Here is a 14,952-nt window from a genome sequence, read left to right on the forward strand (position 1 = left end):
TACAAATCTAAATAGACGGAGGGGTTTTTGTGTGATGCGAACAATGTGCTCCAGTTCTGGAATAATTGATGTACACTTTGTTCCATCATTTTGTTTATTTGATCGTAAAAACTAATTGCATCATGCATGCATCATTTCTATTTTTAATAATGAATGGATCAAATAATTCCTCAATTGTCTATCTCTTCCGCTGGTACATTTATTTTCTTCCGGGAAAATTTTGGAGGTGCAGAGGAAAGAGCAAGGCAACAATAATAGAAAGTGATAAAATCCAAATCCAAAATTCTATTTCAATACAAATCTAATCCAAATCCAATTCGAAATTCTATTCCAATACAAATCCAAATCCAATCAAAATTCAATCCAAATCCAACCCAAATCCAATTCAAAATTTTATTTGAATACAAATCCAAATCCAACACCAATCCAAATCCAAATCTAATCCAATTCCAATCCAAATCAAATCCAACCCAAATCCAATCCAAATCCAATCCAAATCCAATCCAAATCCAATCCAAATCCAATCCAAATCCAATCCAAATCCAATCCAAATCCAATCCAAATCCAATCCAAATCCAATCCAAATCCAATCCAAATCCAATCCAAACCAATCCAAACCAATCCAAACCAATCCAAACCAATCCAAACCAATCCAAACCAATCCAAACCAATCCAAACCAATCCAAACCAATCCAAACCAATCCAAATCTAATCCAACCCAACCAAATCCAATCCAAACCAATCCAAACCAATCCAAACCAATCCAAACCAACACGAACCAACACAAACCAATCCAAACCAATCCAAACCAACCAAACCAATCCAAACCAACCAAACCAATCCAAACCAATCCAAACCAATCCAAACCAATCCAAACCAATCCAAACCAACCAAACCAATCCAAACCAATCCAAACCAATCCAAACCAACCAAACCAAACCAAACCAATCCAAACCAATCCAAACCAATCCAAACCAATCCAAACCAATCCAAACCAACCAAACCAATCCAAACCAATCCAAACCAATCCAAACCAATCCAAACCAATCCAAACCAATCCAAACCAATCCAAACCAACCAAACCAATCCAAACCAATCCAAACCAATCCAAACCAATCCAAACCAACCAAACCAATCCAAACCAATCCAAACCAACCAAACCAATCCAAACCAATCCAAACCAATCCAAACCAATCCAAACCAATCCAAACCAATCCAAACCAACCAAACCAATCCAAACCAACCAAACCAATCCAAACCAACCAAACCAACCAAACCAATCCAAACCAACCAAACCAATCCAAACCAATCCAAACCAATCCAAACCAATCCAAACCAATCCAAATCCAATCCAAACCAATCCAAACCAATCCAAACCAATCCAAATCCAATCCAAACCAACCAAACCAATCCAAACCAATCCAAACCAATCCAAACCAATCCAAACCAATCCGAACCAACCAAATCTAATCCAAACCAATCCAAACCAATCCAAACCAATCCAAACCAATCCAAATTCAATCCAAACCAATCCAAACCATTTCGAAACCTTTCCAAACCAATCCAAACCATTTCGAAACCCCTTTCCAATACAAACCAAATCCAACCAGAATCCAAACCAAACCAACCCAAACCAATTCCAAATTTTATTTGAACACAACCAAACCAACAGCAATCCAAACTAATCCAAACCAATCCAAACCAATCCAAACCAATCCAAACCAACCAAACCAATCCAAACCAATCCAAACCAATCCAAACCAATCCAAACCAATCCAAACCAATCCAAACCAACCAAACCAATCCAAACCAACCAAACCAATCCAAACCAATCCAAACCAATCCAAACCAATCCAAACCAATCCAAACCAATCCAAACCAATCCAAACCAATCCAAACCAATCCAAACCAATCCAAACCAATCCAAACCAATCCAAACCAATCCAAACCAATCCAAACCAACCAAACCAAACCAATCCAAACCAATCCAAACCAATCCAAACCAATCCAAACCAATCCAAACCAATCCAAACCAATCCAAACCAATCCAAACCAATCCAAACCAATCCAAACCAACCAAACCAATCCAAACCAATCCAAACCAATCCAAACCAACCAAACCAATCCAAACCAATCCAAACCAATCCAAACCAACCAAACCAATCCAAACCAATCCAAACCAATCCAAACCAATCCAAACCAACCAAACCAATCCAAACCAATCCAAACCAATCCAAACCAATCCAAACCAATCCAAACCAATCCAAACCAATCCAAACCAATCCAAACCAACCAAACCAATCCAAACCAATCCAAACCAATCCAAACCAATCCAAACCAATCCAAACCAACCAAACCAATCCAAACCAACCAAACCAATCCAAACCAATCCAAACCAATCCAAACCAATCCAAACCAACCAAACCAATCCAAACCAATCCAAACCAACCAAACCAATCCAAACCAATCCAAACCAATCCAAACCAATCCAAACCAATCCCAAACCAAACCAACCAAACCAACCAAACCAACCAAACCAATCCAAACCAACCAAACCAATCCAAACCAATCCAAACCAATCCAAACCAATCCAAACCAACCAAACCAACCAAACCAACCAAACCAATCCAAACCAACCAAACCAACCAAACCAATCCAAACCAATCCAAACCAATCCAAACCAACCAAACCAACCAAACCAATCCAAACCAATCCAAACCAACCAAACCAATCCAAACCAATCCAAACCAACCAAACCAATCCAAACCAATCCAAACCAATCCAAACCAATCCAAACCAACCAAACCAACCAAACCAATCCAAACCAATCCAAACCAATCCAAACCAATCCAAACCAACCAAACCAATCCAAACCAATCCAAACCAATCCAAACCAATCCAAACCAACCAAACCAATCCAAACCAATCCAAACCAATCCAAACCAATCCAAACCAATCCAAACCAATCCAAACCAATCCAAACCAACCAAACCAATCCAAACCAATCCCAAACCAATCCAAACCAATCCAAACCAACCAAACCAATCCAAACCAATCCAAACCAATCCAAACCAATCCAAACCAATCCAAACCAATCCAAACCAATCCAAACCAATCCAAACCAATCCAAACCAATCCAAACCAATCCAAACCAATCCAAACCAATCCAAACCAATCCAAACCAATCCAAACCAATCCAAACCAACCAAACCAATCCAAACCAATCCAAACCAATCCAAACCAACCAAACCAATCCAAACCAATCCAAACCAATCCAAACCAATCCAAACCAACCAAACCAATCCAAACCAATCCAAACCAATCCAAACCAATCCAAACCAATCCAAACCAATCCAAACCAATCCAACCAATCCAAACCAATCCAAACCAATCCAAACCAATCCAAACCAATCCAAACCAATCCAAACCAACCAAACCAACCAAACCAATCCAAACCAACCAAACCAACCAAACCAATCCAAACCAATCCAAACCAATCCAAACCAATCCAAACCAATCCAAACCAATCCAAACCAAACCAATCCAAACCAATCCAAACCAATCCAAACCAATCCAAACCAACACAAACCAACACAAACCAACACAAACCAATCCAAACCAATCCAAACCAATCCAAACCAATCCAAACCAAACCAACCAAACCAACCAAACCAACCAAACCAATCCAAACCAATCCAAACCAATCCAAACCAACCAAACCAATCCAAACCAATCCAAACCAATCCAAACCAACCAAACCAATCCAAACCAATCCAAACCAATCCAAACCAACCAAACCAACCAAACCAATCCAAACCAATCCAAACCAATCCAAACCAATCCAAACCAATCCAAACCAATCCAAACCAATCCAAACCAATCCAAACCAATCCAAACCAACCAAACCAATCCAAACCAATCCAAACCAATCCAAACCAATCCAAACCAATCCAAACCAACCAAACCAATCCAAACCAATCCAAACCAATCCAAACCAATCCAAATCCAATCCAAACCAATCCAAACCAATCCAAACCAATCCAAACCAACCAAACCAATCCAAACCAATCCAAATCCAACCAAACCAATCCAAACCAATCCAAACCAATCCAACCAATCCAAACCAATCCAAACCAATCCAAACCAATCCAAACCAATCCAAACCAACCAAACCAACCAAACCAATCCAGATCCAATCCAAACCAATCCAAACCAATCCAAACCAATCCAAACCAATCCAAACCAATCCAAACCAATCCAAACCAATCCAAACCAAACCAATCCAAACCAAACCAATCCAAACCAATCCACATCCAATCGAAACCAATCCAAACCAATCCAAACCAATCCAAACCAACCAAACCAATCCAAACCAATCCAAACCAACCAAACCAATCCAAACCAATCCAAACCAATCCAAACCAATTCAAACCAATCCAAACCAATCCAGATCCAATCCAAACCAATCCAAACCAATCCAAACCAATCCAAACCAATTCAAACCAACCAAACCAATTCAAACCAATCCAACCAATCCAAACCATTCCAAATCCAATCCAAACCAATCCAAACCAATCCAATCCAAATCCAATCCAAACCAATCCAAACCAATCCAAACCAATCCGAACCAACCAAACCAATCCAAACCAAATCCATCCAGATCCAATCCAAACCAATCCAAACCAATCCAAACCAATCCAAACCAATCCAAACCAATCCAAACCAATCCAAACCAATCCAAACCAATCCAAACCAATCCAAACCAATCCAAACCAACCAAACCAATCCAAACCAATCCAAACCAACCAAACCAATCAAAATCAAACCAAACCAATCCAAACCAACCAAACCATTCCAAACCAATCCAAACCAACCAAACCAATCCAATTCCAAACCAATCCAAACCAATCCAAACCAATCCAAACCAATCCGAATCCAACCAAACCAACCAATCCAAACCAAACCAATCCAGATCCAATCCAAACCAACCAAACCAATCCAAACCAATCCAAACCAATCCAAACCAATCCAAACCATCCAAACCAATCCAAACCAATCCAAACCAATCTAATTCCAAATCCAATCCAAACCAATCCAACCAATCCAAACCAATCGAAACCAACCAACCAAACCAATCCAAACCAATCCAAACCAATCAAACCAATCAAAACCAATCAAAACCAACCAAACCAATCCAAACCAATCCAAACCAATCCAAACCAATCCAAACCAATCCAAACCAATCCAAACCAATCCAAACCAATCCAAACCAACCAAACCAACCAAACCAATCCAAACCAATCCAAACCAACCAAACCAATCCAAACCAATCCAAACCAATCCAAACCAATCCAAACCAATCCAAACCAACCAAACCAATCCAAACCAACCAAACCAATCCAAACCAATCCAAACCAATCCAAACCAATCCAAACCAATCCAAACCAATCCAAACCAATCCAAACCAATCCAAACCAATCCAAACCAATCCAAACCAAACCAATCCAAACCAAACCAATCTAAACCAATCCAAACCAATCCAAACCAACCAAACCAATCCAGATCCAATCCAAACCAATCCAAACCAATCCAAACCAATCCAAACCAATCCAAACCAATCCAAACCAATCCAAACCAAACCAATCCAAACCAATCCAAACCAATCCAAACCAATCCAAACCAATCCAAACCAATCCAAACCAATCCAAACCAATCCAAACCAATCCAAACCAACCAAACCAATCCAAACCAATCCAAACCAATCCAAACCAATCCAAACCAATCCAAACCAATCCAAACCAACCAAACCAATCCAAACCAATCCAAACCAACCAAACCAATCCAAACCAATCCAAACCAACCAAACCAATCCAAACCAATCCAAATCCAACCAAACCAATCCAAACCAATCCAAACCAACCAAACCAATCCAAACCAATCCAAACCAACCAAACCAATCCAAACCAATCCAAACCAATCCAAATCCAATCCAAACCAATCCAAACCAATCCCAAACCAATCCAAACCAATCCAAACCAATCCAAACCAATCCAAACCAATCCAAACCAATCCAAACCAACCAAACCAATCCAAACCAATCCAAACCAATCCAAACCAACCAAACCAATCCAAACCAATCCAAACCAATCCAAACCAATCCAAACCAACCAAACCAATCCAAACCAATCCAAACCAACCAAACCAATCCAAACCAACCAAACCAATCCAAACCAATCCAAACCAATCCAAACCAATCCAAACCAACCAAACCAACCAAACCAATCCAAACCAACCAAACCAATCCAAACCAATCCAAACCAATCCAAACCAATCCAAACCAATTCAAACCAATCCAAACCAATCCAAACCAATCCAAACCAACCAAACCAATCCAAACCAATCCAACCAAACCAATCCAAACCAATCCAAACCAATCCAAACCAATCAAAACCAATCCAAACCAATCCAAACCAATCCAAACCAATCCAAATCCAGACCAAACCAATCCAAACCAATCCAAACCAATCCAAACCAATCCAAACCAATCCAAACCAATCCAAACCAATCCAAATCCAATCCAAACCAATCCAAACCAATCCAAACCAATCCAAACCAATCCAAACCAATCCAAACCCATCCAAACCAATCCAAACCAATCCAAACCAATCCAAACCAATCCAAACCAACCAAACCAATCCAAACCAATCCAAACCAACCAAACCAGACCAAACCAATCCAAACCAATCCAAACCAATCCAAACCAATCCAAACCAATCCAAACCAATCCAAACCAATCCAAACCAATCCAAACCAATCCAAACCAATCCAAACCAATCCAAACCAATCCAAACCAATCCAAACCAATCCAAACCAATCCAAACCAATCCAAATCCCATCCAAACCAATCCAAACCAATCCAAACCAATCCAAACCAATCCAAAACCAATCCAAACCAATCCAAACCAATCCAAACCAATCCAAACCAATCCAAACCAATCCAAACCAATCCAAACCAGACCAAATCCAATCCAAACCAATCCAAACCAATCCAAACCAATCCAAACCAATCCAAACCAATTAAAACCAATCCAAACCAATCCAAACCAATCCAAACCAATCCAAACCAATCCAAACCAATCCAAACCAATCCAAACCAATCCAAACCAATCCAAACGCAATCCAAACCAATCCAAACCAATCCAAACCAATCCAAACCAATCCAAACCAATCCAAACCAATCCAAACCAATCCAAACCAATCCAATTCAATCCAAACCAATCCAAACCAATCCAAACCAATCCAAACCAATATAAACCAATCCAAACCAATCCAAACCAATCCAAACCAATCCAAACCAATCCAAACCAATCCAAACCAATCCAAACCAATCCAAACCAATCCAAACCAATCCAATCCAATTCAAATCCAATCCAAATCCAATCCAAATCCAATCCAAATCCAATCCAAATCCAATCCAAATCCAAACCAAATCCAATCCAAATCCAATCCAAATCCAATCCTAATCCAATCCAAATCCATTCCAAATCCAAGTCCAATGCAAATCCAAGTCTTTCCCATTTTTCGTTCAACCCTCCCCGAAACGATCGGATGCTACGGATAGCGTCGAACAAAAGCTACAATATTCAAATTCTAACCCGTTCATAGCTTTTGATTTTTTTCCCCGTCATAATGAATACATTTCTGCATTGGGTCCTTTGTACTTTGGCTCAAACTTTCGGATAAATCAGCAGTCTCGTGCCAATTCAATATCCCTCCGCGATTATCACAAGTTTTGAATAACTTTTCCGCACAGGAGCCACATTAGGGTGTCCCAAAATTGGACCAAGTCTGGGATTTTGGGGGCTCAACCTTCAAATGAAAGCTTAGGGTATAACAAAAGAAAAATTGTTCTACGACAACTCTGGGAAATGACGTTTAGGGGTGGCCCCGACGCGTTTTATGAAAAAAGTGCATTTTTTATAGGTAACATCGAAAATACCGGTATATCGGAAAGAAATCCGATGAAACCCATCCATTTTATATTTTTTACATTTAACTTAGGGTCTATACTTTATGGTAAAACTTTGATCCCGCATGTTTTAGCTCTATATATTTTTCACTGATGCTTTAAATGTCCAAAAATGATGAATTTTTCTTAATATTTTTTTATTAATGCATCTAAAACGGGTATCCATCATTTGGTTGGTATGGAAAGTAGGCGTTTTTTTTCTTAAACATGATCCAGGTATTATGATCCGAAATTTCAAAAAGTCTTTTTCCAAGCTGCAGTAAATCGTGTATAACTTTTAAACGGATAGAGATAGAACGTTGCTATTTTTAGCAAAATATTCGTTATAAAATTCCCCATCTTTCTATGTATATCTAGTTTCAAAACCATTATGATGGATACCCGTTTTAGATGCATTAATAAAAAAATATTAAGAAAAATTCATCATTTTTGGGCATTCAAAGCATCAGTGAAAAATATATAGACCTTAAACATGCGGTATCAAAGTTTTACCATAAAGTATAGACCCTAAGTTAAATGTAAAAAATATAAAATGGATGGGTTTCATCGAATTTCTTTCCGATATACCGGTATTTTCGATGTTACCTATAAAAAATGCACTTTTTTCATAAAACGCGTCGGGGCCACCCCTAAACGTCATTTCCCAGAGTTGTCGTAGAACAATTTTTCTTTTGTTATACCCTTAGCTTTCATTTGAAGGTTGAGCCCCCAAAATCCCAGACTTTGTCCAATTTTGGGACACCCTAAGCCACATCCACACGAACTGTTAATGGGATGTTAATCAACCATCACTTGTTTGAAGTGAAACTGCCAAACTGATAATTAAGTTGGTTCAAATAACAAATCGATTTTTTTGTAACACTCTACTAATAATCTATGTTGTAATATGTTAAATGTAAAATGTTTTTATTGTTCCAATGCTTCCAAAAGTTTGTTTCGGGTCAACCAACCCTCACCTTAATGAAAGTTTAATCGTTTTTGTGGAAGTTTACGTTACAAATCAGTGTAAATGAATAGACCATTTTTTTCACCTCCGTTGACCTTTTAAGCGGTGTTTACCCATACGCTTAAACCTGGTGTAACGTTTAAGCAGAGGTGAGGATATTGACCCATAATCAATCAATGAATTTAATAGTATTTAATCTCTACTCGCAATAATTAGTGGTTCAAAGATAGCAAGTTTTTTTTTTTCAAATTTACTACTAATTGCTTCATAAGTGATTATATAACTGTTTTGATTTTAGCAATAAAATTATAAATTTTTCTATTTTTCTGTTTTTCAGATCCCCGGACGAAAGATTGGCCCCTCATGTCATCTCCCTTCCCCACATTAGCTCTATGTTTAGGATATGTTTACTTAGTCAAAGTAAGTATCACTGCGAAAGTTCATCCATAATCGAAAACCGCTTTCAGCCCTTGCTGACCTTGACCTTGACTTCTGCACATAATTTTGTTTTCGCTCTTCCCATCTCCCTTCTCCATCACGACCGACTCATAATCATCGACGCTCGTCCATTCATTTGTTTGTCCATTCATCCACTCATTCACATCATCGAAATCAAGCGAACCACCCACCTCCATCCGCGCACGCTGCATTTGGTTCGTGCATCCATCATCGCATCGCATCGGTCGACCTTTGCCTAATTTTTTCGAGCGTTTGTCTGCCGTACTTCACTTTCTTCACTGCTCCACTCGAACTCGTAGCTAACTGACTGATTCATTGTTCGAGTCCCCCCTCTCGACCCCTCTAACGATGTCAAGCCGCTCTACACTCGAGCGATATTCACACGCGTTCGCAAATTCGTAGCGCGTCGTCGTTCGCTTGCGGGTGCCTTCTGGTTGGTCGGTAGGCCTCTATCCGAAAATATTCAAATAATCTCGCTGAGAGTGCCCGCGTGGAGATAATTAGGCCCAACGAAGCACGGGCCCCGTTGCTGCAGAGCTTACGAAGGTCTGAAACTGACCTCATCCACCAACCAGCCAGCAGCGGCAACGGAACGAAAATGATGGTCGTTCGGCGGTGTGACTGCACTCGCACCGTCAGCGCTCAGCGGCTCAGCTGTTCGACCGGCAACCTACCTAATCTAACCTCAAAAATGCTTGCTCACCTTTCGTCGGCGTGTGTCAGTCGGGTGCTACCCGGCTGTTGTTTGATGGCGCTGATGTTGATTATTTCACTAATTACGACATTGGCATTCGTTCTAGCTCGGAGGGCTTGCCGGGGAAACGGAGCAGTTGGTGAGGGGCGACGACGACGGTTGTGGGATGGCGTGTTGCCCAATGGCCATGTCCGTCTACCACTAATGGCAACAATAACAATAATATTTTGATTTAGAAGAGACTGGTTCGGTACGGAGCGTAGAGGCCTCGGATGCGGTCAGCGTTGGTCTTGTGGGCAAATTAGTCCAAAGCTGTGCGATTCGAGCCGGAGATCTCTCCTAATTGTGTGTTGCTTAAGGTTTGAGGTTTCGTGGAGCTTTATATTGATTGTTGCAAAACTGTGCGGTTTGCCGCAACGAGCGCCGCACCAGTGGGAAAAGCGGAAACTTGAATCGGATTTGTTTGTGTTGCTGCCAATCGTTCGGTCCGAACATTGGGCAGTGATTAGCGTCATCACAGTCATAATGGTCGGGCTCCATACGAAGGGGTGGCGCAAACTACCAAAACACACACACTATCTATTGGCATCGTGCATCCCTTCAATGGGAACGCATGGTGGCTAACATCATTGGCGCACCGTTGCCCTCCCTGATAAATCAATATTTAAAAACAAATTATCTGGGGGTTGACGACTGAAGTTTTGCTATTAAGATTGATTTTTTTCGGCGATAGCAGTCTTAATAAGTAGCAAATACTTTGTTGCTCGTACATCCAACATTTTGGTTTATTTATTTAACCTTCCTCAAAGGGCCCTAACATTCACAACTGCATTCGACTCAGCTACTAAAAATTTAAAAATTTAAAAACAATTCTCGTCGCCAGATTCATTTCATTTATTTAGTTTACATCTAAACAGATAACACTGAATCAACAATTTGACGCCACAATGCACGGTTCGAGGCCGCATCTCTCCATCCTCGGATACGCCCCACGCTCGCCAAGTCGTTCTACACCTGGTCTGCCCATCTCGCTCGCTGCGCTCCACGCCGTCTCGTACTTGCCGGATCGGAAGCGAACACCATCTTTGCAGGGTTGCTGTCCGGCATTCTTGCAACATGTCCTGCCCATCGTACCCTTCCGGCTTTAGCTACCTTCTGGATACTGGGTTCGCCGTAGAGTTGGGCGAGCTCATGGTTCATTCTTCGCCGCCACACACCGTCTTCTTGCACACCGCCAAAGATGGTCCTAAGCACCCGTCTCTCGAATACTCCGAGTACTTACAAGTCCCCCTCGAGCATTGTCCATGTTTCTTGTCCGTAGAGGACAACCGGTCTTATTAGCGTCTTGTACATGACACATTTGGTGCGGTGGCGAATCTTTTTCGACCGCAGTTTCTTCTGGAGCCCGTAGTAGGCCCGACTTCCACAGATGATGCGCCTTCGTATTTCACGACTAACGTTGTTGTCAGCCGTTAGCAAGGATCCGAGGTAGACGAATTCCCCGACCACCTCGAAGGTATCCCCGTCTATCGTAACACTACTTCCCAGGCGGGCCCTGTCGCGCTCGGTTCCGCCCACAAGCATGTACTTTGTCTTTGACGCATTCACCATCAGTCCAACTTTTGTTGCTTCACGTTTCAGGCGGGTGTACAGTTCTGCCACCTTTGCAAATGTTCGGCCGACAATGTCCATGTCATCTGCGAAGCAAATAAATTGACTGGATCTGTTGAAAATCGTACCTCGGCTGTTACACCCGGCTCTCCGCACGACACCTTCTAGCACAATGTTGAACAACAGGCACGAAAGTCCATCACCTTGTCTTAGTCCCCGGCGCGATTCGAACGAACTGGAGTGTTCGCCCGAAATCTTCACACAGTTTTGCACACCATCCACCGTTGCTTTGATCAGTCTGGTAAGCTTCCCAGGGAAGCTGTTCTCGTCCATAATTTTCCATAGCTCTACGCGGTCTATACTGTCGTATGCCGCCTTGAAATCAACGAACAGATGGTGCGTTGGGACCTGGTATTCACGGCATTTTTGAAGGATTTGCCGTACAGTAAAGATCTGGTCCGTTGTCGAGCGGCCGTCAACGAAGCCGGCTTGATAACTTCCCACGAACTCGTTCACTAATGGTGACAGACGACGGAAGATGATCTGGGATATCACTTTGTAGGCGGCATTAAGGATGGTGATCGCTCGAAAGTTCTCACACTCCAGTTTGTCGCCTTTCTTGTAGATGGGGCATATAACCCCTTCCTTCCACTCCTCCGGTAGCTGTTCGGTTTCCCAGATTCTGACTATCAGTTTGTGCAGGCAAGTGGCCAGCTTTTCCGGGCCCATCTTGATGAGCTCAGCTCCGATACCATCCTTACCAGCTGCTTTATTGGTCTTTAGCTGTTGAATGGCATCCTTAACTTCCCTCAAGGTGGGGGCTGGTTGGCTTCCATCGTCCGCTGAACTGACGTAGTCATCTCCTCCGCTGCCTTGACTTTCACTGCCTGTACTCTCATCGCCATTCAGATGTTCCTCGTAGTGCTGCTTCCACCTTTCAATCACCACACGTTCGTCCGTCAAGATGCTCCCATCCTTATCCCGGCACATTTCGGCTCGCGGCACGAAGCCATCTCCTCGCACTCCGCTTCTTCCAGGCGGCGTTTCCCCAGCTCGTGTGTGTTGCCGCAGCTCTGGTAGATGGTATGATTACCTCTAAACGTTCGCACCATTGATCCCTTCCAACAAATCTCCTGCAGCGCTACGATGCCGAATCCACGGTCCATGAGCACATCGACGAGTATGAGTGTGCTCCCGATGAAGTTGAGAGATTTGCAGTTCCACGAACCGAGTTTCCAATCGCCTGACACCAAACCCCCTAAATTTCCGGAGGACCATTCCTCCTTATTTCCGGTGGACCATGGTGCACAGTTTCACTTAGAGTCCTTCGCTGGCACTCGGACGATGATCAGTCGCCCCTAACATGGAGAACAGACGCTGTTGTGAGCCGATCCTGACATGGAGAACAGACGCTCAATAAGATTTGCACCTCCGAAGAGGAGCAAACCCCCCCTTCCCTGTCAGCATACGACCATAGTTCCCACCGGGGTTTGTTACCCGATCTTCCCTAAGGTTGCTCCTATCCCGGCCAGCACCGCGGGGAGGTAGGGATAGGAGTTGCTGGGTAAGAGGCTAAGGACCGCGAGATGGGGTCTATTTTATTCCTTCAGGTACGCGAAGTACCAATGGTACGCTTTACCCAGCATTTGCCGTCGCCAGATATTTCCCATGGATAACCTTAGAGTTTTCACATTGCATAATTTCAAGATAATTTAAAGAAAAATTATTTTAGGTAATTGTCCGATTTTTCAATATTTCTATGCAAGTGAAAGTATTTTTACATGTTTTGTCAGTTCTTTCTTATTTTTATTTTATTACAAACTAGCGAAAGAAACCTAGCTTTGCCGGGTGTTGCAAATGTCACAATAAACTATTTGCAGCCCCTCTAGATCAATTTCCGTGCGTTTGTTTTATTATCCTCAACAGCTGACCTAAAATTGTATTCTAATTATTTTTACATTTCCCCGTTAAATTCACCAACTTTTAAATATACAAACGTTGCGGATCCCAAATCGAAAAGTCTCGATAATAAAGACAAAAAAAAACATTTAGTCAATTTCATTGTCGCGCAATAACATTTGACGATATGTTACCTTTGCAGCATGACATTTGACGGATTATACCTTTTTCAAAATGACATTTAGTCGAATGTCGTTTTGCAGAATGTTACATTAAGTGAATTTACATTTTCTGAGATAAGTGTAGTGTAGAATAGCAGCAGTTATTATTGCTCCATGTCAAGCCTTTATTATGCCCCGCAAGCGTGCTTCTTTGGTAAAAGGATTAACTTCTTTCCTTGCCTTATAACGGACAGACGTTTTTTTAATATTCCATTAGAGACCGTAATGCTGTGTGAGGAAGGAGGGGGTCAAATCGATCCTTATGGTTTCTTACCTCTTCCTTGTGCCTTATAACGTATAGACGAGTTCATTTAATATCAGACACAAACAGTGCGATTCCAGCGTGATACATACAATGCCAACTGCCAAAACACATGCGGAAAAATGGAAACACTGTACATGAATCACTGTGGAATCAGACCCTAGTAGCACAATTGTAATATGACTTGACTTAGTAGCATACTAGTCACAGAAACCACAAACCACCACGTGTTACTAGGGGATGCCTGTTCAAAGTATAAAGAAGGAATTATCTCCCCGGTCGCACTATACCGAGAAGAAGCTATTATTTAAATAAGGGATTGTCTCATTCCTTCACTTAATTTCAGGCAAACGGGTTCATTTGAAGAAGAGACTATCTACTGTTTTTGCATTTATACCGGGAAAAAACGTTCATTTCAAGAAGGAATTATTTCCTTCTTTCACCTTTTACCGGGCAGATGCGTTTATTGTAAGAAGGCATTTTCTTTCTCCCTTGTTTCAAAACGAACAAAGTCTCTTACGCCTTATTCCGACCAGATGTGTTCATTCGAAGAAAGCATTACCTTTTTCATCGCTTTGTCTTCCTCTTCTTACATGGATCTACATTCAAACTGGAGATTGGCCTGCTTTTGTTCTATTGTCATTTCGACGATTAATTGAAAGCTTTCCCGTGCCCGCCAGTTCCATAAATACGTATTGTGTGTGGCATTATGCCCAAAGAGCCGAGAATGTTTTCCACGGAACGCATCCTAAGCCAGACCGAGAATCGAACTCACAATCTGCAGATTGACAATTCTACGCCTTTGCTTGCATGGCTAACTGGGAACCCATC

The 14,952-nt window shown here is 41.8% G+C and overlaps 1 protein-coding gene across 3 annotated transcripts in view; it reads left to right on the forward strand.

Annotated features, from left to right (window-relative positions):
- The window catches only part of LOC134226606 (elongation of very long chain fatty acids protein AAEL008004), a 318,180-nt gene that overhangs the window by 217,845 nt on the left and 85,383 nt on the right, over positions 1–14,952 (forward strand). For all 3 annotated transcript variants that reach the window (XM_062707493.1, XM_062707503.1, XM_062707486.1), the window contains one exon: positions 9,313–9,395. In XM_062707493.1, coding sequence (XP_062563477.1) covers positions 9,313–9,395 — 83 coding nt within the window. The remainder of the gene's footprint in view (positions 1–9,312; positions 9,396–14,952) is intronic.

Source organism: Armigeres subalbatus, chromosome 1, assembly GCF_024139115.2.
Source record: "Armigeres subalbatus isolate Guangzhou_Male chromosome 1, GZ_Asu_2, whole genome shotgun sequence".
NCBI lineage: Eukaryota > Metazoa > Arthropoda > Insecta > Diptera > Culicidae > Armigeres > Armigeres subalbatus.